Source organism: Polistes fuscatus, unplaced genomic scaffold (genome assembly GCF_010416935.1).
Source record: "Polistes fuscatus isolate 324 unplaced genomic scaffold, CU_Pfus_HIC Scaffold2, whole genome shotgun sequence".
NCBI classification, from domain to species: domain Eukaryota; kingdom Metazoa; phylum Arthropoda; class Insecta; order Hymenoptera; family Vespidae; genus Polistes; species Polistes fuscatus.
The window spans coordinates 4,923,857-4,945,814 of record NW_025113096.1 but is presented as its reverse complement, the minus strand read 5'-3'; the positions used below and the strand labels follow the sequence as shown (position 1 = coordinate 4,945,814).

At 29.4% G+C, this 21,958-nt stretch overlaps 3 protein-coding genes across 11 annotated transcripts in view; 2 read left to right on the top strand and 1 right to left on the bottom strand.

Annotated features, from left to right (window-relative positions):
* The first annotated feature begins 3,073 nt into the window (after positions 1-3,073).
* LOC122516450 (cell wall integrity and stress response component 2-like) lies at positions 3,074-9,490 on the top strand. 3 transcript variants are annotated; one of them, XR_006303567.1, is made up of 9 exons: positions 3,074-3,494; positions 6,072-6,236; positions 6,818-7,015; positions 7,195-7,449; positions 7,565-7,834; positions 7,952-8,213; positions 8,398-8,470; positions 8,768-8,837; positions 9,235-9,490. XR_006303567.1 is itself a non-coding variant. In XM_043634254.1 (8 exons), the coding sequence occupies exons 2-8, from the start codon at positions 6,191-6,193 to the stop codon at positions 8,771-8,773; spliced, it is 1,110 nt and encodes a 369-aa protein (XP_043490189.1). In that variant the 5' UTR covers positions 3,074-3,494; positions 6,072-6,190; the 3' UTR covers positions 8,774-9,001. The 3 variants fall into 3 exon arrangements, 2 of the variants coding, with proteins under 2 accessions (XP_043490189.1, XP_043490190.1); XM_043634254.1 differs by lacking the exon at positions 9,235-9,490 and having other exon boundaries at positions 8,768-9,001; XM_043634255.1 differs by lacking the exons at positions 3,074-3,494; positions 9,235-9,490 and adding an exon at positions 3,773-3,962 and having other exon boundaries at positions 8,768-9,001.
* On the bottom strand, positions 5,584-11,111 carry LOC122516454 (CDGSH iron-sulfur domain-containing protein 2 homolog). Of its 7 annotated transcripts, none has more exons than XM_043634265.1 (7): positions 10,984-11,111; positions 10,677-10,771; positions 10,213-10,329; positions 9,809-9,954; positions 9,671-9,728; positions 7,367-7,473; positions 5,584-5,691 (listed from the first exon to the last, which is right to left on the bottom strand). In XM_043634265.1, exons 1-4 carry the CDS (start codon positions 11,078-11,080, stop codon positions 9,868-9,870), a joined length of 396 nt encoding a protein of 131 aa, XP_043490200.1. In that variant the 5' UTR covers positions 11,081-11,111; the 3' UTR covers positions 5,584-5,691; positions 7,367-7,473; positions 9,671-9,728; positions 9,809-9,867. The 7 variants fall into 7 exon arrangements, with proteins under 7 accessions (XP_043490200.1, XP_043490201.1, XP_043490202.1 ...); XM_043634266.1 differs by having other exon boundaries at positions 7,367-7,470; XM_043634267.1 differs by having other exon boundaries at positions 7,367-7,437.
* A 904-nt stretch (positions 11,112-12,015) lies between these two features.
* The window catches only part of LOC122516446 (PH and SEC7 domain-containing protein-like), a 65,928-nt gene continuing 55,985 nt past the window's right edge, over positions 12,016-21,958 (top strand). The window contains exons 1-3 of the mRNA XM_043634248.1: positions 12,016-12,043; positions 12,156-12,288; positions 13,507-13,689. Of these exons, the coding sequence (XP_043490183.1) occupies positions 13,552-13,689 (138 nt within the window). The 5' untranslated portion in view covers positions 12,016-12,043; positions 12,156-12,288; positions 13,507-13,551. The remainder of the gene's footprint in view (positions 12,044-12,155; positions 12,289-13,506; positions 13,690-21,958) is intronic.

Below are 21,958 nucleotides of genomic sequence, written 5' to 3'. Positions count from 1 at the left end.
AAGGGATGATTCTACATGACAAACTAATTCAAAAATGTTGAATACGATTCGTTCATAAAAGACTTTGTTTTGGAATAAAAAGAATCACTCCTTGCTCGCTTATACGATCAATTACATGACACCCTGTACATCTTAGTGAATTCATTTATATTAATCATGATTTAAACTAAACAATTAATTGAAAAAAAATATGCAATATCACGTATGATAAAAATAATAATTAAAAGTGTATTCACGCTTTTTCACTTCTACATTTTTGTTTTGTCGTAAAAATAGCATTATCATAGAAGTGTACTTTAAAGAATGCTATAAAATATCTTACGCTTTAGCTCGGAGGTATCTAAACTTAATCGTCGTTTAATACAAATTGTAACGAGCAATAATAAGAAGAAGCAAACTTCTTCTTTAAAAAGTTTAAATATCTTGGCTGGGTTGACTGTATAATATAAATTTATAATATATCTGAATAATATATTTAAAAATCTATACATTATTTATTTATTTATTTATAATTAAGAAAATGAAAAAAAGTTTAATACAATGTCTTAGAGCCCAAGACTAAAGTTATTAACGCTACAATCGAAAGTGTTCTATAAAATCATGATTCAATGTATTATCAATTACATTATAAACAATCAGGGCCGCATTTATTACTAATGAAGTCTCAAACGAAACGTTAATTATGAGATCTCAAAGGAACAACATTTTAGTTAATTAACTTTTTGTTTTTTTATTTATTTGTTGATTTTTATTTTATTGTTTGTGATGGATAAAATTAGAAAAACACAGTTCCAGTTAGTGTGTAATACGCCTTATGATAAATGCGACTCTGTAAACCAATAAACTTAATATATAAACATATTTATATAATTATTAATTATATATATATACATATAGTTATAAATCATTATTAGAATAATTATAAAAGAAGAATAATCCATCGATCGAGTTAATCGAGAATGTAATAAACATTAGGAAAAAGAATTGTTTTTTTTGTTTGTTTTTCTTTTTCTTTCTGTTTCTAATCATAAGTAAAGAAAAAAAAAAAGAAGGATCACGTAAAAAGGACCAGACTATTATTATTCATCATGCATTTCGTGAGAATGCTGGTCCCATTCTGTTCCCGGATAATATCTACTTTCTTAGTTAAATACAAAGCAATAAAACCTACGTCTCGGTTCCCATTCACTTCTCCTTGCACATATGTATATCAAATTACCTTCCTAAGTACTTTGAGGGGTTTCACGCTTAACAGGATTTTATTTGTAGCAGGGTCAAACTATTATTACTACGCAATTTATATAATATATATATATATATATATATATCTGTATCATCACGTGTATTCAATTTAAAAAACGTAATACAACATTGATATCAAGGATTCTAATATCGGATATTATCGTCGACAATATTTGTTTACTCTTACCAATGGAATTTATTCGAATTCTTTATCCTCTTTATTAGATATTGAATTTATAATCTTTAAGATATAAAAGCGAATGTCTCTTATCAAAGTGTAACCATAATATATTTTTATTCTTTAAACGGAATACGTTCTAGTTCGATTAAACATATCCATTTTACGTAGAGTACAGTGAAAGGTAAACGAGGGCATAGTTTTAACATATGTATGTATTTCTCGTTAGCATGTAAACCGGAATCTTGGAAGAATCATCTGTACTGTATATATATATATACGTAGTATAACAGTCAATACGTGAGGTTGACTAATCAAATTCATTGAATAAAACTACTACCTGGTAGTATACTTCCTATAATGGAAAATGACGTCCTTTGAAAACTTCTAGGACCTAAAATTATAATATATTTCCATGATGACGTACTGTTGCGTTCCATAAATAGTTATACGCATACAGGAAGTCTCACAAGTTGCTATATTAAGAAAAGAAAAACAAAAGACAACAAATCTCAATATTGGTTTATTAAATTTAATGAAAATATTGTATTTTTTTTTATTTTTTCATTTTCAAATACTTGGATGAATTGAAAAGTTTTGAATCTATCATGGAAAAATATGATTCCATGATGGCGCCATTTTAAAATACCTGTCTGCAAAAAAATGAATTCATAATTTTTCAATTCGGTAAGGCGACTCTTTTGAGGCACCCTGTAGAAATATGTGTTATTTATAGCTACGTAAAAAAAAGAAAAAGAAAAGAAATGGAACACATATTCACCCTTCTCTTCTTTTTTTTTTTAATCAACCACCTTACATTCGTCCTACCATTAAATCATTCTTTCTCCCCCTCCCCCCACGTTTGCTCACCTTACCAAGCAATCCACCATTTTGAAAAGAGAAAGGCGGGAAGGATAAGCATTTTGAATTTAATTCATACATCATCATTTCTCTATAGTGGCATAAGAGTATCGTGTTACGTAGGCATGCAATCGGCAATAACGAAATGCAATATTATTTCCTGTAAAACGAGAAGAAAAGAATTGCTTTTGGTAACTTGCCATCGCGTATTTCGTAATACGTAAACTTTTCGATATATTTTGTCATATTTTGTCAATCATTTTTTTCATCATATTAAAACATCCCTTTTGAACTGCAACATCGTGCGAAACTTGCGATATGTTTTACGATTCGCAACATGATAAGCATGAGTTTTACTCGTGGCGATTCTTATGGGAAAATATTACTATGAGGTGTTCAAAATTTGTTACAAATATATCTACGTATAATATATATATATTAATTTTACGAATACGTATACCAACAAAAAAATACATAATTAAAATAAATTTTTGATAACAAAATACAGATATATATATACCTGTAGGTTGAAAAATTTTGAGACTGTGTTGAAAAATAAAAGTATTCGACCGATTACAAAAAAATTATTTTTACGTTAAGCTCAAAACATTTTGAACCCACTCCACATATGCATATTCATTGCATAAGCAAAAAATTAATCATAATATTCTAATAATATCTTTATATATACATATATATATATATATAAATAAATCTTTGTAAATAATTATTTAATTCAGTAGAATAATTTATACGTAAATAATTATTGAATTGAAAAATACGGTTCACAAGGAGTAATTTCTTAACGATTTATTAATTAAAATCACGTGTTCGAAGAATTACGTAGAAGGGAGATTCCGAAGGTGTACATGGATATATACGTATATAATATTATCACAGGTTTTTACGTAAATGTGTGTGTACGTGTGAGTGTGTGTGTGTGAAAACGCCGCGTCTACATTCTCTCTCCCCTCTCCTATCTCCAATATTCCGAACGTAAAGCGACGTTGATCCTCTTGCGGTTTTCCGACGTTCAGTTTACGATTGCTTTTGCATTAAGAAAGAAGCGATGCCGTGTAATATATCCTCGTGTTTTCGTTTAAACTCGTTATTGTTCGTAATTTTACGAAATAACACGTGAGAAAAAGTGGAAGAAACTTTTAACCCGAGTTATTTATAATTATTTACACGCGTATATATTTTAAACCCGGAAGTAAGAATTTTTATCCTTTTCTTTCTGTCGTATTATCTTTTTTTTTTAATTTTTTTTAATTTTTTTTTTTATTTTTTTTTTTTGACTTGATTTTACTACTCATAACGTGTGATTGCGCGCGTACGATTTGTCGTTAGTTATTGTTGTTTGCATATAATTTATTTCTTTGGTGTACATTTTACCTTCGATTTATACATATTTTTCCTTTTTTTTTTTTGTATCACCTTGCTCAAAGACCCTCACAATGCGTGCGTGTTAATTTAATTAATTAATTATTGTTATATATATATATTGATTATTTATCGGAAAAAGATCAACGAAGTATTCTCGTTGATAAAATATTTTCCATCAATCTTTTTATATATAATTTTTCTTTTCATTTATTAAACAAAATTTATATCTAATATTGCGTCACACACAAGGATTTACGAACAAAATGTTTCACCGTTTAGTGTGACTCATATAAGTGTAAGATCTACGAGATATTTGTATTTCGTGTTTATTTTTGTTTTCTCTTGTTAATTTTTTCTTTTGTATAATTTTCAAATAGTGCGCACGTTCATTTTCGTTTTCCTTTATTTAACCACGTTTTCTTTTTTCGTCTTTTATAAAGAAAAAAAAAAAGAAGAAGTAGAAGAAGCGATACGTAATTTCGATTAAAAAGTATAGGTCTTTGTACTTTGCATGCTATGTGTGTGTGTGTGTTTATTATTATTATACACTTGTGTGGATCAAAATGTGTCGGATTAGCGATAAAAATAATTTCTTGCGCGTGTGAATTATGGCTTGAATTAATTTTTTTTTTAGTCAAAGAAATTCAAATAAAAACTATTACATACACACATACAATAAATGTATCCACCTTGAATATCTGCTTAGTTTACGATCGTATTTAAAAAAAAACTTCTAAGAAAAAATGTGCACTATTGCAGGTCGGGGACATCCAATGACCGAATGAATTCTTTCTCAAGGTCATTCCTTTACGGAAATTTAAGATAGACTTTTTGTATTTTTTTTAAATAGAACTCTATATATATTTTTACGATGGAAACAAAAGAATAAAAATGATTCGCACGATCATTTTATTCTTAATTATTTATACTGAAATATTAAAATGAAGGATTACTCATTACAGTTTTGTAATTGTAAAAAAATGTTTACAACAATTTATTCCGAGGGAAGACATATAAAATGTTTGTGTGTGTGTGCGTGTGTGAATAAATTTTACGTAATCATATTAGATGACTGAGCTAGCACACGCGGCACGTGCTTTTTTAAGATTTCTAGGCCAATCGTAGTGGATGTTAATAAGAAAATATTAGTTTTTAACGAATGACTGTTTACTCTTTTAAAACTAACACGTAAATTTTCACAATCGTTCGTTCGTTTTTTTTTTTAATTTGAAAAATACGTAAATCCAGATCTCTTTCTGTTTTTCATCCTAATCAGTATACGCATATATACAAAAAAGTAAAAAATAAAATTAAAAAGGTGACGATACATCTAAATACATAAAAGATAAAGAACATTTAAATTGTACTTGAGCGTTTGTTATCAGTTTTTTGGTCAATAATATATTATCTCATTTTCTAACAGAATATTATCAAGTATTTTTCTTGATAATGGGAATCGTTTCTGTTAATTTTTCCTGTAATTAGAAAAAAGAAAAAAACAAAATAATTAATAGAGAAATTGATTTTTCATTAATATTTTAAATGATAATCAATGTTCTAACAAATAATATTGTACGCGAACAATGCTGATTATTTTTCTAATATTTATACAATATTGAACATTGCTATTGATAATGGAATTATAAATAAAAATAGTAATGGGAAGAGGAAAAATATAAGAATTCAATTATTCTATGCAATTATTTGAATGGAACACATAGGACTAGCATAATTCGTTATTAATAAGTACAGATCGATGGCGTGACTGCGACCTTGACAATGCACTACCGTTATTTTCCGATAAACCTTAAGTTGCAAAGTATGAGGAAAAATAGGCTAATGTAAATGTACTTTTTGAAAGGGGACAAAATTATTCGTATATTTTTTGTAATATATTTTTCTATAATACATTATAGTCTCAATTTGAAAACATAATTAATATTTGTTATATAGATTGTAGATTATACAAATCTTGATTATGTCATTTGCGTATTGTTAAAGTTTTTAATTATTTTTTATTTTGACTGAAAATTTAATACAACATTTATATTTAACCATTCGAATTTAATATTCTTTTCATGATTTTCATTACACTCACCTATTCGTGAGTACACAGCGTCATTGAGGGTCCCGCAAAAAATGCAACAAATTGAGAAAGGAAAATTAATATTAATTTTCTTCTTTTTTAATTATTATTATATAAATTAATATTTATGTGAATATAAATTTTGTTCACGTTTGATTGAATGAATGAATGAATGAATTGACAGGATATATTCCTTCATTTAAAATTTTCATAATTTTTTGGGGCCCTTTGTGCTTTTTCATTTTGGGCAGGGCCCCACAAAATATAGAAACTAGTCTGATATCGTGTATGTACCGATATAACTATGATTGATTACAGGATTTACAACGTGATATATACAACGGTGCGATAAGGCAACAAAAAAAGAAACAAAAAAAAAAGAATACATTTTCTTCGTCGTCGTCGTCTTCTTTGTGATCTTCATCGAAAAAAAAAAAATGTTTCAATTATCCTTGAAGATTCTACTCGCTGCATTGATGTTTGGTAAGATCGATAATTTTCTTTCAACTAAACGAAATAACAATTTTTTTTCCGTTTGAAAAATTCTTGACGCGCATATTTTAATTTTGTTTTTCAGTATAATATAATCTATAATTTATATCAAATAAACACTTTTCGTAAAGTCAAATTTGACAAATTATTTTTGAAAACAATTAAAATTTTAAATAACTGTTCTTCGTACGTTATTTAACTTGATAAAAAAAAAAAAAAAAGAAAACGAAAACGAAAACACATTAACATTTTAATACGAAACAAAAGCTAGCTTTGTGTGGTCATAACAATAGAAAGAAGAATGTCTAACTATTTCATAATGATCCATTATTAAATGTAAATTAGATGGCAATTTAAAATGAATAATAAACGTGTGTATAAGAAGGAACGATAAAAACGGATCGTGCGAAAGATGAATAATAATAATAACATATATATATATATATATCTTTTATCAATTAAATTAACTTCTGCATTGATCAAATGTAATTTCTACCAATTGATTTTTACTACGTGATCTCTATATATATATATATATATCTCAATTTTTATTTTCTTTTTTTCTTTTTCAGTGAATTTAGCATTCACGGTTCCCATCGAAGATCCTAATTCTGTCTCGAATAAATCGAAAAACATGATAATTTCAGCTGATGTAGAAAATATTACATTTAATCACGAGACATATAAGGAAGATAAACATTTAAAAGAAGGTAATCAAAATGTAACAGTTAACTTGACAGATCATCAAAAAACATCATCGAACGAAGGAGGTACGTATTATTATTATTATTATTATTATTATTATTATTATTATTATTATTATTATTATTATTATTTGATTATATATATGATATTTATAATAAATACAAATCTTTCATTTTATAATATCATTCATATAATGTATTTCTTTCGTCGTGTTGATGATAATATTTTTATTTGATCATAACAGCATCATCAACTAAGACATTACCCGTAACGTTGCAAAATAATTCAAACCCTATCCCTCCGGTATTGAAAAAGAAGGATGATAATCATACTAATCAAAATGTAACGAAACGACCGGTCGAAGAAACAACACCTATTAATCAAGTAACCGAGATTAAAAATGCAAGTGATCTTACCGGAGAACAAAAAGATTTGACCGAAGTATCCGTGTCTCCTCGGGACGAAGAAGACGTTACGACCATTGTCCCTGTACCATTGGGTAAAACTAATTCGTCAGTTACTACTGTCACAGATAAATGAAATTAAATTCTATGACAACATTTTTGAGATAAAATCGATGATCATTAATCATCTATTTTTTGTTTTATTTTTAGAAGCAACTATATCATCATCATCATCATCATCACCATCATCATCATCATCGTCATCACCACCATCATTGTCTACCACCACGTTGAAAAGTATCAACGAGACGATTACCGTAAACAATGCTACAATTAAAAAGGAAAAATCTAATGAAGAAAATCCTGATAGTGAACATAAAGAAAACGTAGAAAATACAACCCACCAGATGAATACTTCTACTACTACTGTATTGATTAACGTAACAACAGAAACTATAGAATCATCTAGCGTGACATTAAGTAAGTGAAAAGTTATTTGACAGTTATTTTTAAAACATACGAATCTCTCTGTTTATTATTATTATTATTATTATTATTATTATTATTATTATTATTATTATTATTATATTTCTTTAGAATCCACAGAGGTAACTACCGTTGTGTCTTCCGAGAACGATCAGGTGGATGTTGGAATCAGTACTGCGGCGGTAGAGAAGAAGGAAAGTGTCGTAGAACAGGAGGTACAATCGAATATTAAAAGCAAAACATTATCTGCCAATGAAAAAGATAGCAATGGAAGTATGCCAGCTGGTATTATTGTATTGGTAACAGCACTCGCATTTGCTGCTGCTATCGTTGTTGGATATATCAGTATAGTTATCTGGAAGCAATATCTCGAGTAAGAACAATATGATTTACACATATTTATTTTACCAGATCTTATCTCGATAATACTTCAAATTATTTATAAATTGGAATCATTTTTTTTTCTTTTTTTATTGTTTTTTCTTATCAATTATCTATTTGATAAACTGTTACAATTTTATTTTATTATTATTTTTGTTCTTTTTTTTTATCTTCAGACACAGATACGGACGTCGAGAATTATTGGTGAACGAGTTGGAATTCGATACGAACGATCTGAGACATTTTGAGGTATGATTGTAATATATATATATATATATTTTCTTAAATTAAAATGAAAAAAAGATAATTGTCAGAAATCATTATTCATATTTCTTTGAATAGTTTCTACAAAACTTATAAATTCTTTTAAGGATTTAAATTCGACAATACTAAACCATGAAAACAATAATATAATCCAATAATACTTCAACTAGATAAATAATAATTTAAAACAATCAACATATCGTGTGATTATATTTGCATTATGTTAATATATTCTTTCTAATCAAATTGCGAACGAATTAATTATATATTATTGTTTTCTAGCTCTGACTTGGGGAAGAAGATAAATGATATTATCTGATGTGTGCTTGCCGAGTCATACGCAGATCATGAGGTAACTCACGATTCGTATTGCAAGTTTCCTGAGATAAAGGAGGTTTTAAAAATCTGTGATATCGCGTATATATAATAATAATAATAATAATAATAACCGATTTTTCTTGCGTGTGTGGAATATAATCGGTTTGTTACAATTACAACACAACAATATGTACTATACTCGAATATTTTTTAGTACTATTTACCTATGCAAGTTTACGCTTGTTCCTATATACTTAAAATCATATCACATTAATTCATTTTAAGAAACAATTTTTATTTTTATCGTATTATTAAAGTATTATTAACTATGTTAGAGATAAAACAAAAAACATAAGGGTTGGTTGTAGATTCGAAAAGAATTATTTTATGTATACACCAGTTTTATCTATTAATTATTATATTACATGCAGGACACTAACAAGGCAACGAGTGAGCATTTCATATGAATGCTAGGTTTTAGAGTTTTACGATTGATGATTACGTGATGATTTCTTTTAAGTAAAACTGTGTAACCGAAAATATAAATAGTATTAACAAAAACAACACAGTACTGTTTATGCTAATGATGAAAATAATGAATTTCTTTTCTACGACATGCTTTAGTAGATGTACATATTTCAAAAATGAAGATGATGATAATAATAAACCTCGTACGTTATTTTTTTATATGAGATACGTTTTATTCGATTAACTGTTACCCAAATTTAATGGAAATCACTCAATTAACAAAAATATAATTTTAAATAATATTATCCAAGAATATAACAATGTGTGTTTTGATGTTGAGTATTCATTTATAAATTATTTTATGTTTTATTTCAATAATTAATTAAATAACATGCGTACCTTATTTCTTGATAATTAACCTTTTCTATTCACCCTTGGTATTATAATAAGGCGCTACCTATAGAAAATAAAAAAATGTTTATTGTTTTGTAAGCGATGTAATTATTCTGTATCGTTAAGAATTTCTTTTTTACTAACTGTATGGAACAGTACAGCATATATGTACCACAGGTATTTAAATAACAGACAGTATACATTTAGTTCTCTTTCTTTACGACCAATGGACCAACATTGTCGTTGACCTCATTATTGTGCGCTCCATGAGATCCATCGCAGTACGGCCACTGTAATAAAAAAAATAATTTTAATTAGTTAATAATTTTATACATCTACTTTTTCTTAATATACTAATCGTATAACAAAACAAGAGTTTATAGATAAAATAATAAATCTTACTGCGTCTGTGTTATATAATGCTAGTTTCATAACCAAAATATTCTTGGATAAATTTAAACTAGGTCATATACAAAAGTTGAAATTTATAAACAGCACGCATTTTGATCAGTACGTAGATATCAAAAACATTGTTTAAGAAAACTTACATTTTTAGTCCTCCAGCAACGGCAGAAAACAGCCTTCTCTGATATATCCTCGACATCAATAACATCTACTACTTTATTAACATCTTTCTTAATACAAGGATTTATTATACCACATGGCTGAAACAAAAATTATATTAAGTTGTCGTTCACAAATTATGAAAGAATATATACACATGTAATATATTTATACAATCACGTGATCCAATAAATTAGTAACACACTCACACAGATATAAAAATAATACATAGATTAAAATATTTCAATTATAATAATTCAATTATTGCATACATATTTTGAAAAGGTTCATCTAGAAAACTTTTCAATCTAAATAATAGTGAGTACAAAAAGTAGTCTTACATAATCAACATAACTAAATGATACAGCCCGAGTAGAAAATATACACATTAAAGAGTAGTCGTGACGTCTTTTCTCTTTTATGATTTTGTAACAGGTAGGTTGCTTACCTTCGGTCTCGCACGAGGACAAAATGCTTTGTACGACATATAACCAATGCCGGCCATTAAAGCTGTGGGTGGAATTAACGATACCCAATCGGTTACTGTATCAAAACAAAAATGTCACATTTTTATTTCCTTTTCTTTGATTTGTTTTTTAATATCATCCAGTACATTAGAAGTATAGCGTAATGTTCGCGACATACGATTGCCATACTGCAAAGTCATCTCAACGAAATGGACTTTTATTAACGAGAAGATAAATGATAGATCAAAAAAACGAGAGGAAATTAATGAAATAATTTATATCACTTACCACCGAGTCTGAACCATCCTCCTATCGTTTCTGGAATCGGTAATCCAGCCAAATAATTTGGTATTGATACTTTCACAAACCGTGCTATTGGCTCCATATTTGCTTTCACTACTGACGAAGTCAAGTCACGCGTACCTATTCGAACGTCCTACTAAAATAATTTTATGAAAAACGATCATTATCTCTTATTTTCGAATAAACACAGAGATAATAAAAAGACATTATGGAAATTTCCACTTTTTGAATGATACACCATTATTCGTTGCATTAATTCGAAACGATAATAACGTTGATATTTTTCTAACATTTTATATCTAATGTCGTCAAAGTTATTCATTTTAAAATTTACAACATAAAAAGAAATATTTTTTATTAATTCTATAATAATTTTTATATATTTAATTATTCGTTAAAAATAAAATAAAAATGATAATTAATCGTATTGACATATGTGAGATTTAAATATAATAATAATTATTATAATAATATCAATATAAAACGAAATAATGAAAAGAAAAAAAAAAGAAAAAACGCGCTGTAGGAACCGACAACAGAATTCAAATTACCGATCACATAATCCAGTTACATCATTGGACTGCCATATAACAATACATTTGTTTTCCTTTACAGGAATATCACCGGTTATGGCAAGAGTAACTAGTACTTACGTTAAAGGAAAGAAAGAAAAAGAAGAATAAGAATAAGAATAAGAATAAGAAGAAGACGAAGAAGAAGAAGAAGAAGAAAACAAAAAACTATAAAACGAAAATAAAGAAATCAACCATAGAAAAAAGAGAATAAATATTTCCTAGAAGGATAGTTGCAAGTAGGCCAAAAACTAAATAAAGAATAAATTGGAAAGTGAAAGAAGGTAAGAGATAGATACACATTAGTAACTCGAAACATCGAGTGATTCGTTAATTCGAAAGGAGAAGTAGTCGTTCGGTTGAGTAACGTAGTAGGTTGAGAGGGTAGAGTAGTGGGGGAAGAAGGAAGGTATGCCGTCTTGCGAGTGGCGCCATCGTGCAGTCGCAAGCCGGTCGCCGGGCACGAAAGAAGTGTACTCGTTTCTTTTTTTTTTTGGTTCTCTCTCTCATATATATATATGTTATGTGTATATATGACGAATACACGCTTGCATAGATATATATTTACATACATAAAATTTACAGAAGTATATACGTATATATATACACATACATATACACATGGATACACGTAAATGATGAGCTGTGCGTCGTGAGTCGCTAGTCGCCGCCAAGGATAAACGTCGTTGGTCGTCGCGACGCCGCGTAGTGCGCGCAGGTATATACATACATATATATACATATACATATATAACACATATATATTTCTCTCTCTCTCTCTTTCTTTCTTTCTCATTGAAAAACATAAGGGAAGAGCGTGTCGCAAAGGAGCATTTGCTCGGGAGAGTTGGGAGCACACGCGAGTGCGCGCGGGAGTGGCAAGGAAAGAGTTGAACGAGTCTTCTGTTCTTTTTGGTGTGTCTACCCTCTCTCTCTCTCTCTCTCTTTCTTTTTGTTGGTAGCTTCACGTACGAAAGGCTACGCGTTGCCGGGCGTACGTAAGGAAGGAAGGAAGGAAGGAAGGAAGGAAGGAAGGATAAATGGATAGAAAGATAGATAGATAGATAGATAGATAAATAAAGATAATTAGAAAGAAAGGAATATAATATCATAGATATAATAGATAGGTAAGTAGATAGAGAGAGAAAGAGAGATGAACGTATATACAGTGTGTGTATGTCGAGGGGAATAAAGTCATTTATTTCGTATATAATATCGGACGGTGCAGTGCGCGAAAAGTGCGAGAGGGCAATCGTGTCGTTTCTCTCTCTCTCTCTTTCCCTCCCTCTCTTTCTTTTTCTCTTTCTTTTTCTTTCTTTCTTTCTTTCTTTTATTCGCGCTCGCGCGTGACTGTGTGTGGCGGGTATCGCGTAAAAACGAGAAACGGGAAGAGGAGACCGAGATACAGGAATACTGACGGGGTATAGTGAAGTAGAAAGAAGGAAGGAAAAGAAGAAAGAAAAGAAAGTCAAAGAAGAAGAAAAGAAGAAGAAACAGAGGAATCGTGGGGTGTGCTGATGCTAGGTTAAGGGCGGGGGGGTTGGGAAGGGACAAACGAACGAGAGAAGAGAAAGAGAGTGAAATAGACAAAAAAAATTAAAGAACAGAAGATTACAAAGTAAAGAATAAAGAAACGAAATAACGAACAACGACTAGGACTAGAACTAGGACTAGGAATTTAGGACTACGATTAGGACAACGACAAGGACGACGACAACGACGACGACGACGACACAGACGACGACGACAAGGAATAAAAGAAGGAAGATAAAGCAAAGGAATAATTAATCAGTGGCACAAAAACAAGGAATATATTATACGAAAAAAACGACGATATTTATATGGCAATTATAGTGCGCGTATAATAATCATTACGTGCGATTAATAATAATAATAATAATAATAATAATAATAATAATATATATCGCGTGAAAAGGTGCATCCTCACAAATGACAGGGAGGTGATCAATGTGCACGAAATATGGCTGAGGAGTTGGTGGTCACCCTGAACCGCGGCGGTGACTCCTCTGGATTTGGTTTCTCCCTTTTGGGAACGGCGGGACTTCCTCACGTTATTTACGACATCGTTGAGAACTCGCCGGCTGCTAAGTGTGGAAAGGTGAGTTTTTTATTTATATATATAAAACAATATATTCATAATTATTCACGTATTACGATTTATTATATAACAATAATTTATTATTATGATATACGTTAAAAAAAAAACATTAGGAATAGAATGGTGTGAGTTTTAGGTGATTTCGTTATTATTACGTGTGTTGTTTCTGTGTATATGTCATAAACTGTACCTGCATCATTTCTCTCTATCTTTCTATCTCTTTCTTTTGGTTTTTCATTTTGAAAGAGGGCTGAAGGGGGTGGTAAAAACCCTGTCGAAAGAGTCCTGCGAGAGTGAGCTCGAAATAACGCCCGTTGTATATCGACCCGCGTTATTATCGCGAGCACCCTCTGTGTCGTTCCTCGGTTCCCGATTCTTCTCTCTCATTATTACTTAACTTAACTTAATTTAACTTAAACTTTAACTTTAGTTAATAACATCGGTGAGAATAAGAGAAGCCGCCCCGATGAAGAAGATCGTTTTGCTCGGTCGTTTTAACGGCCACATTCCAAGCCCATCGGCCGGTCTTTCGACCCTTCTCTTTCCCCCTATCCCCCTACCCTTTACCCCCTAATCCCCCTTTTTCTTTCTCTTCTTCCTTACTCGGTTCTCCTTTCATTCTCCTTTCTCTTTTCTCTATATATCCTTTTTCTCTTTCTTTTTTTTCTTTTTCTTTTTTTCTTTTTTTTTCTGAGAATTGAATATAAGTACGAGATGGTATTAGCCAATGATACACCCTGTACTCTCATGCAAGGATGAGTACAAGGACGAGAATGATGGTGCACAGATGAAATTGATAGATTTTTTTTTATACATCTTGCAATCAGTTTAATTATTTTTCATTGTTATTTATACTTGTTTATTTAACTATGTATTTTTTTTTTTGGTTTGTTCGTTAACGGAATACTTAATCTTATTGGCGAGAACATATTGGATGTGTATGACGAAGTAATCGATAAGATATTGACGAGAGATTAAAATTTATTTATCTACATTGATTTGATTTTTGATTTGATTCGATTTTATATTACTTTATTTTACTTCACTTCTTCGACGTTCTTTTCTTTTTTTTTTTTTTTTTTTTTTAAGCTAATCTTGTTTCGTATTTTCATGTATTTTTTTTATCTTGGTTTGGGTTTTGTTTTGTAAGGATTCTGATTTCGTCATACATTTAAAAATAGTATTACTTTTTTTTAATCTTACGTCGATTACTCTTACTTAATCCTTTCACCAGTTTTACTATTTCCGGTTCTTGGTTATTTCATACTCATACATACATATATATATGTATATATGTGTTAGGTAAATCTTAATATGTTCTTTTTACTTGATCGATACGGTTTAATATTTTATCTCTTGATTTAATATAAAATATATATAAATGAAGATTACGTATATGATAATTATTTTATCACGAGTAGTACTGTATTTCCAGTTTTGAGTTATTTTATATTTTCTTACGCGCGTTTAATAACTCGTTCGAAGTTTTTTATTTATTAGGATGATACATTTTAATCATTTTTTGCATTCTTTTAATTTTTGTTGTTTTTTTATATACATAAAAGTTAGATTTATGTATATATAATATAATATATATATTATTTATATTTTACGAGTGTTGCTTTTTCCGGGTTTGCGTTATTTCATACTGATACACGTTGAGTAACTCGTGATAAGTTTTATACTTCATCTCTAACGTTTAATTAATTTTCTTATCTCTTTTAATTTTTTTTATTCTATTTATTCATAAGTATAAATAAAGTATATGAATGATCTAATATGTAAGTTTATCGTATTGTAATTATCATTTACTTTATATTCTTTATTTTATTATGTTAAACAGTATCAGTATCTGTTAAATAGCATTATTAATTCAAATCCTTAAAAACAAAAAACATTATTAAACATTTTAAATATCTTTTTTTAAATTTCAATTCAATTTATATACACGGGATCCTTGAAAATATTATATAACGTTAAGAAAAGAATACGATTTGACAAATGATTGTTTACGTTTATGAAAACTTTAAAAAAGAAAAAAAATAATTAAAAGGACACAAGATTCCTGTTATTCTTTATCTTTATTTCTCTCTCTTTTTCTAAAAATTATTCACAGCTGCATAACCAGGTGTGTCGTATCAATTTATAGTAGCTGATTCATATGTTGTCTCGTGACCTTCCAAAATAAGTCGGAATTTTTTTCTATTTGTGTATATGTGTTACACGTGTATGCAAAACTACCGACCAAAAGTTTGGAATTTCTACGTTAATTCTGAGAAATAAATTTATTACGAAAAATGAACGTGACCGAAGTAAATATTTGCCAATCTTTTTGATATTTTTCTTTTTTTTTTTTTTAAATCAACGAACGAGCATCGAATATTTTTTATCAAATCGTTCTTTCATCCAAAAAGAAAAAAAAAGAAAAAGAAATTCTGGCAATTAGATTTCACGAATGTTTCTGATTAAATAATTTTTCCTACTTTTTTTTTATTATTATTATTAAAAAATCTCCTCGTTATAATATTCGATGTAACACAAGGATTTACGAATAATACGTACGTGTAAGCAAATATATTGTACGATGTACGTTAAGAGGAATGGCAAAAAAAAAAGGATAAGATAAAGTTAAAAAAAAAGAAAAGGAAAAACACAAAAACACACACACACACACACACATAATGATAAAACCGTGAGATTTCTTCGTACGCGTTTATCTCGGTGCCACCCCCTGAAAATCTTGTTTCGATAATCCGCATTTGTCGACTCGACGATCTCTTTCTCTCTCATTTTTCTCTCACACTCTTTCACACCCGCTCTCTCTCTCTCTTTCTATCTCTATTTTTTTTTCTTTTCTTTTTTACTACCCTTAGGCACTCCTCGTGCAAGGCTTTAACCGCGTGTTCTCGCTTTTATCGCTCGTTACACCGACCACTTTATCAACCTTTTGTAATATATATATATATATTTATATTTATATATGTGTGTTTTTATATTTGTATGTGTGTATTTATATGAACGTGTATGTATGTTAGGATTTGAGAAAAAAATTCTAATACGATTAATAGGAAATTAATTGGATATCTGAATTTACTTATCGTTAGATTTCTTCGACGTGGATTTTTTTTCTTCTTTTTTTCTTTTTTCTTTTTCATTTATTTTTCTCTTAATTTTTCTTTCTTTTCTAGCTTTAATTCTTTTTATCAAAGTTTCGATAATATGCAGTTGGAACAATAAAAGCGAATTTAGAAGCGAGTAGAACAATTGTTACTAAATTAAATTAGGATAAAAACGTATATATATTTTTTCATTTGATTATATATTAGTTTGATTTATTTTTTGTCTATTTATTAATATATATATATATATATATATATTTAAATATGAATTATTTTTAATACGTATATAATAATTATATTTATGTATAATATTTCTTATCTTCACTCGAAGAAATTATATCGATCGATTAAAAAAAAAAAAAAACAGAAGAAGATAAATAAAATAAATACTAATCTTAAAATTATATTTTTATAATACATTCCTGTATATTATCTACACTTATATATACACGTTTATAAATATGGTTGTTCTGTAGAACGTAGATCTACCTTACGACTGTCACGTAACACGCAACACGCACACGTATACACACACACACACACATCCTATCAAATACATATATATATATATATAATATATATGAATCATATGGCGATGGAACACGAGAATGTTTAGTGTGTCAACATTATTCGAAGCAGGTCGGATCTTAATCGTACAGTAGGATCTTTGATGCGTCGATTTTCGTGTTGAAAGATAGTCGACAGCTGAGGATAATTATTACGTATACATACACATACATATACACATATATATAAATTAATATTAATATACAGATAAACGTATATTTGTTTAATATGTAATAATATGTGTAGGAGATCGTTTAAAACGACGAGCCTAATCAACGAAGTATCTATTTCATTTATCTTTCATTTTGTTTTAATTACAACCCAAAAAGGAAAAAAAGGAAAGAGAAAATAGTTCGATCATTTGAATCATTTGACTTAATCAACGACGTTCACACAAATTTCGTCAAATTTATTTTTATCTTTTTTTTACGATTCGTTAGTAAGTTTTCTGTTTTTTATACCGACACACACAAACGTGTATGAAATTTTATATATTTATTTTATATTATATATTATTATATATATTTATATATATATTTATATTTATTTTTTCTTTTTTTCTTTTATTGTGCTACCTTGACTGATGAAATGACGATACGAGAGATGAGTTTTAATACTTGAAAAAAAAAATAATGAAATGATAAAGTTGAATCATCGATCATGTCTATAGAGAGAGCTAGACGAGGATAAAAATAATACTAATTAGCATAATTCCTCATTTGTAAGAAAAGAACAACAGCTCGGTGTGCATACGAGATATGAGTTTGGTTGACAACATTTTTTGAGCCTCGACATAAAAAATACTTTCATTGTCTTTTATTTTTCTTTTTTTACAAACACATTTCCGTTTGTTACTCATCCATGTGTTTAAAAATGTAAGTAGAATAAATAAAAACAAGATTAAACAAAAAAAAAAAAGAATGTGGAATAGCCAAAATAAGAGATCGAAAGTTTTCAGTCCAACTAAAATAGAAACCATGTATTTTTTTTGAGTCAATCAAATTCACTTCTATCCTTTCGTATACAATGTTTCAGAAAAGATTAGGCTCACAACCTTTCAACCTACTACCGTCGTATAAATGACGCACTCGAAATAGATAGAAAACTTTGTTTATTTGTTTATTCAAACATTGATGGAAATTACCCTCTGTTACATAAACAAAAAAAAATATCAAAAGATAAAGAGATAATATAAATATAAATAAATAAATTAATTAAAATACAAAAAGAAAAAGAGAGAGAAAAAAGAAAAGAATACATACAAATAAATATAAATAAATAGATAACACATACATAGAAATTAACAATAAATAAAAACATATAGACGATAAACGTACTCATTAAAACGCGTAATTAATATTTAATAACAAAGAACTAAATTCGATAATATTAATGCAAAACAACTTATATATAATTATACGTACATCTGTTACAATTGATAAAAAATTAATAAAAGCGTTACAACGTTTTCATGCTATCGAGAACTTAAGCGGCTTTATCATTTTCAACTACCACTACTACTACAACCACCACCATTACTACTACTAATATTACTTTTCTTCCTTCTCCAAGAATCTTATCGTAGATCGTTTATGTGTAATTCTAAGAGAATAAGAAAAAGAATAAGAGAATAAGAAGGAGAGAGAGAGAGAGAATGAGAGAGAGAGTTAGTTAATCTTCTCTCGTTTCGTTTCTCGGAGAAAGGCAACGGCCAAATGCATTTTCTCTAGTAGGCTAATCGCTTTTCTTCGAGTCCTTGGAAAGAAAACGGAGAGAAGGAAAGAGAATCGTTTGTGGGGAGGGGGGAGGGGTGAAAGGGTGAGGAAGGGGCTGGAAGGTGGGGGGAATATTTTCTTCCATAGTTATCGTTATCCTTATCGTTATTGTCCTGTACAGGACTACTCGGCATTCGTCCAAAAAACACAGGTAGAAGAGAGAGAGAGAGAGAGAGATAGGGTTTTTCATTTGAACTGGTATATTTCTTTCTCTGTCTCTCTTACGCTAACTCGAATCCCGTCGTTCGGGCTTAAAATATCGAGTGCACTGCGTTTACTGAATGAAGAGGGCTTTTTTTGTTTATTTTTTGTTAATTAATCCAGGAGAAGCTCGAAAGGTTCACCTACGTGAAGCACTGGCAAAGGTGAGAAAGAGAATGTGCTGTACTTTCATATAAGTGAAAGAGAGAAAGAGAGAGAGAAAGAGAGTTATGTACGTATATGTGTGCGTAAAATGAGAGAGATTATGTATGCATGCGTATAAACGAGAGAATCAATGTGAATTTACACATATACGTAAATGTGTGTGAGAGAGAAAGAGAGAGGTGTAGATGTGTATGTGAATGTGTGTAAGTGCATACAAACGAGAGAAATTATGTATAGGTGAATATTAGTGTGAGTGAGCGAGAGTTTTTGTGCATTAAAGCGAGAGAGAGAGAGAGAGAATAATTCTCTCGTGTATACATATACATATATAGATGTTTGTATGTGTAATGAGTGGAGCACACAGGGTGTCGGAGATTCATTGTTCACCTGGTTGGGTTAGTAATACGTTTTACTATTGTTCCTTGATCGCAACCGTTTTAGTTGGAAGTTTCATCGAAAATGTGTGCGTGTATGTGCACACACACCACAGAGGATTTATTAACGACGAGGAGGAGGAGGAGGAGAAGGAGGTGGAAGAGGAAGAGGAAGAGGAAGAGGAGGCTTCAGCAAGAACCGTGTAAGTCGAGGAGTAAATTTCGATGAATATAACGCGACCCGATAGAAATCCCGTTTAAAATAATCTTCCTAGAGCGTAATAACGTCGTCCGAGTATGAAAGAGGTTCAATGATGCCTAGGTTTTTGATGGGATAGTATTGGTAGTAGTAGTGGTGGTAGTGGTGGTGTAGTAATGTTCTTTTACTACTCCTAGTGGATTTCTCGGGGAATGTTTTTCCCGTCTTTTGTATCTTTAATTGTATCTTTGTATATGAAAAAAAAGAAAAATAGAAGAGAAAATATAAATCATACGTGATATTTATTTTCAAAATAAAATAATATCTCGAATATATATACGTTTATGTATTTAATTTAATCGAAAAATCGAATAATTTATATCATTGATGGATGTATCGACTTTAATTCATTCTTTTTTTTTTTCTTTAAATTCTAGAGTGTTTCTAATTATTAATCAATAATCGTAATTGCTAATTGTTGAAACTTATTATAAATATATATATATATATATATATACATGTTTCGATTTAAATGAAAATATTTCGGATTACCATCACCTTTTATCGTGCCAATAAATTTATCGATAAATCAAATCGAAATGTGGGACAACGTTTATATAAGAAACTCTCAGGATATATTGAATTTAAATTACGAAAGAGATAAATTTATTTGATATTGGAGAAAGGAAGAAAAGGATTGTGGATGTTGGAAGTGGATTGCTGGTGGTGGGGTTGATAGAATAAATAAAAAACAATGAAGAAGAATAAAAACAAGAATAAGAAAAAGAAGCTGAGAACGTATTTAAGTGATACTTAACAGAAATAGCGAATATGACGACGACGAAGGTGGTTCTTATCGTTCGCGGCTCGTTAACTAATGTCATTTTCTTTCCCCCATCGTGTTTCGAATCCAATGGTGTTTGCTCGTTACGTAATAAAGATACAAGATCCAAATGTTCTTGGAGATAATGTCAAAGCTTACGAGCTACGATCACGCCAACACGAATTTTCGAAGAAATATTATCGGCATTTGAAAAATTTTTTCAAATTCCTCTGCCCCACCCCCTCCCCTTACACCCTTTAATATTTATATTTTCTTTGGAATTTCGCGCCAGTTTTTTCTTTCTTTTCTTTCGTTATAGCATTTTTATTTCATTTTTTCCTCGTTCTCTTCGTTTCTTAACAAGATCGAATTTAAATAAAAAAATCATTTTTCATAAACGCATAGCACGCGCATCATGCACACCATGCACACGTGCATAATACAGTTTTTCTTGACAAAGGTTATTATCCTGTAATCATGGGAGGGGGTGTCACGTGAACGCACGTCGACCCTCGGACTGATAAAAAGTGTTTATCTATCATTCGTTTAATTAATAATTCCTTTGTCGAGAGTAACAAATGGCATTTCCATTGAGATTCCCATGGGCATAAGGAGCGTGTAGTTATTTTTTCCTTACTCAATTAGTTTAAAATAATAATTACGATTTCTGTGAAAAGGTGGTAGTTTGTTTGTTTTTTTTTTTCGTCGAAACTGTATTTGTATTTTACAACAAGATTATTTAATACATGTATATTATTTAAATATTTTTAATTTTATTTATATATATATTTTATATGTAAATAATTTTGTAACGAAATGAAGTAAAATCAAATGCAAACGAATAATACATTAAAAAATAATTTATAGGAGTTAAATGACAAGAAAAAGATTTTTAGAATTTTTTTAATTACAATTATAGATTACTTTTGTAATATATAATAATCGATGTTTGCACATAAATTGCATCGGATTATCATTGCGCACGAATGTTAATCGAGAGATATCAAAAATAATAATAGGAGGAATGACACTTAGGGTAGGTCAAG

Coding starts and splice junctions, on each gene's coding strand:
- LOC122516450 (XM_043634254.1), top strand. CDS start 6,191: ATGTTTCAATTATCCTTGAAGATTCTACTCGCTGCATTGATGTTTG. Junction 6,237..6,817: donor ACTCGCTGCATTGATGTTTG/GTAAGATCGATA, acceptor TTTCTTTTTCAG/TGAATTTAGCATTCACGGTT. Junction 7,450..7,564: donor CATTGTCCCTGTACCATTGG/GTAAAACTAATT, acceptor TTTTATTTTTAG/AAGCAACTATATCATCATCA.
- LOC122516454 (XM_043634265.1), bottom strand. CDS start 11,080: ATGGAGCCAATAGCACGGTTTGTGAAAGTATCAATACCAAATTATTTG. Junction 10,330..10,676: donor GTCCTCGTGCGAGACCGAAG/GTAAGCAACCTA, acceptor TTTTTGTTTCAG/CCATGTGGTATAATAAATCC. Junction 9,955..10,212: donor GTTGCTGGAGGACTAAAAAT/GTAAGTTTTCTT, acceptor TTTTTATTACAG/TGGCCGTACTGCGATGGATC.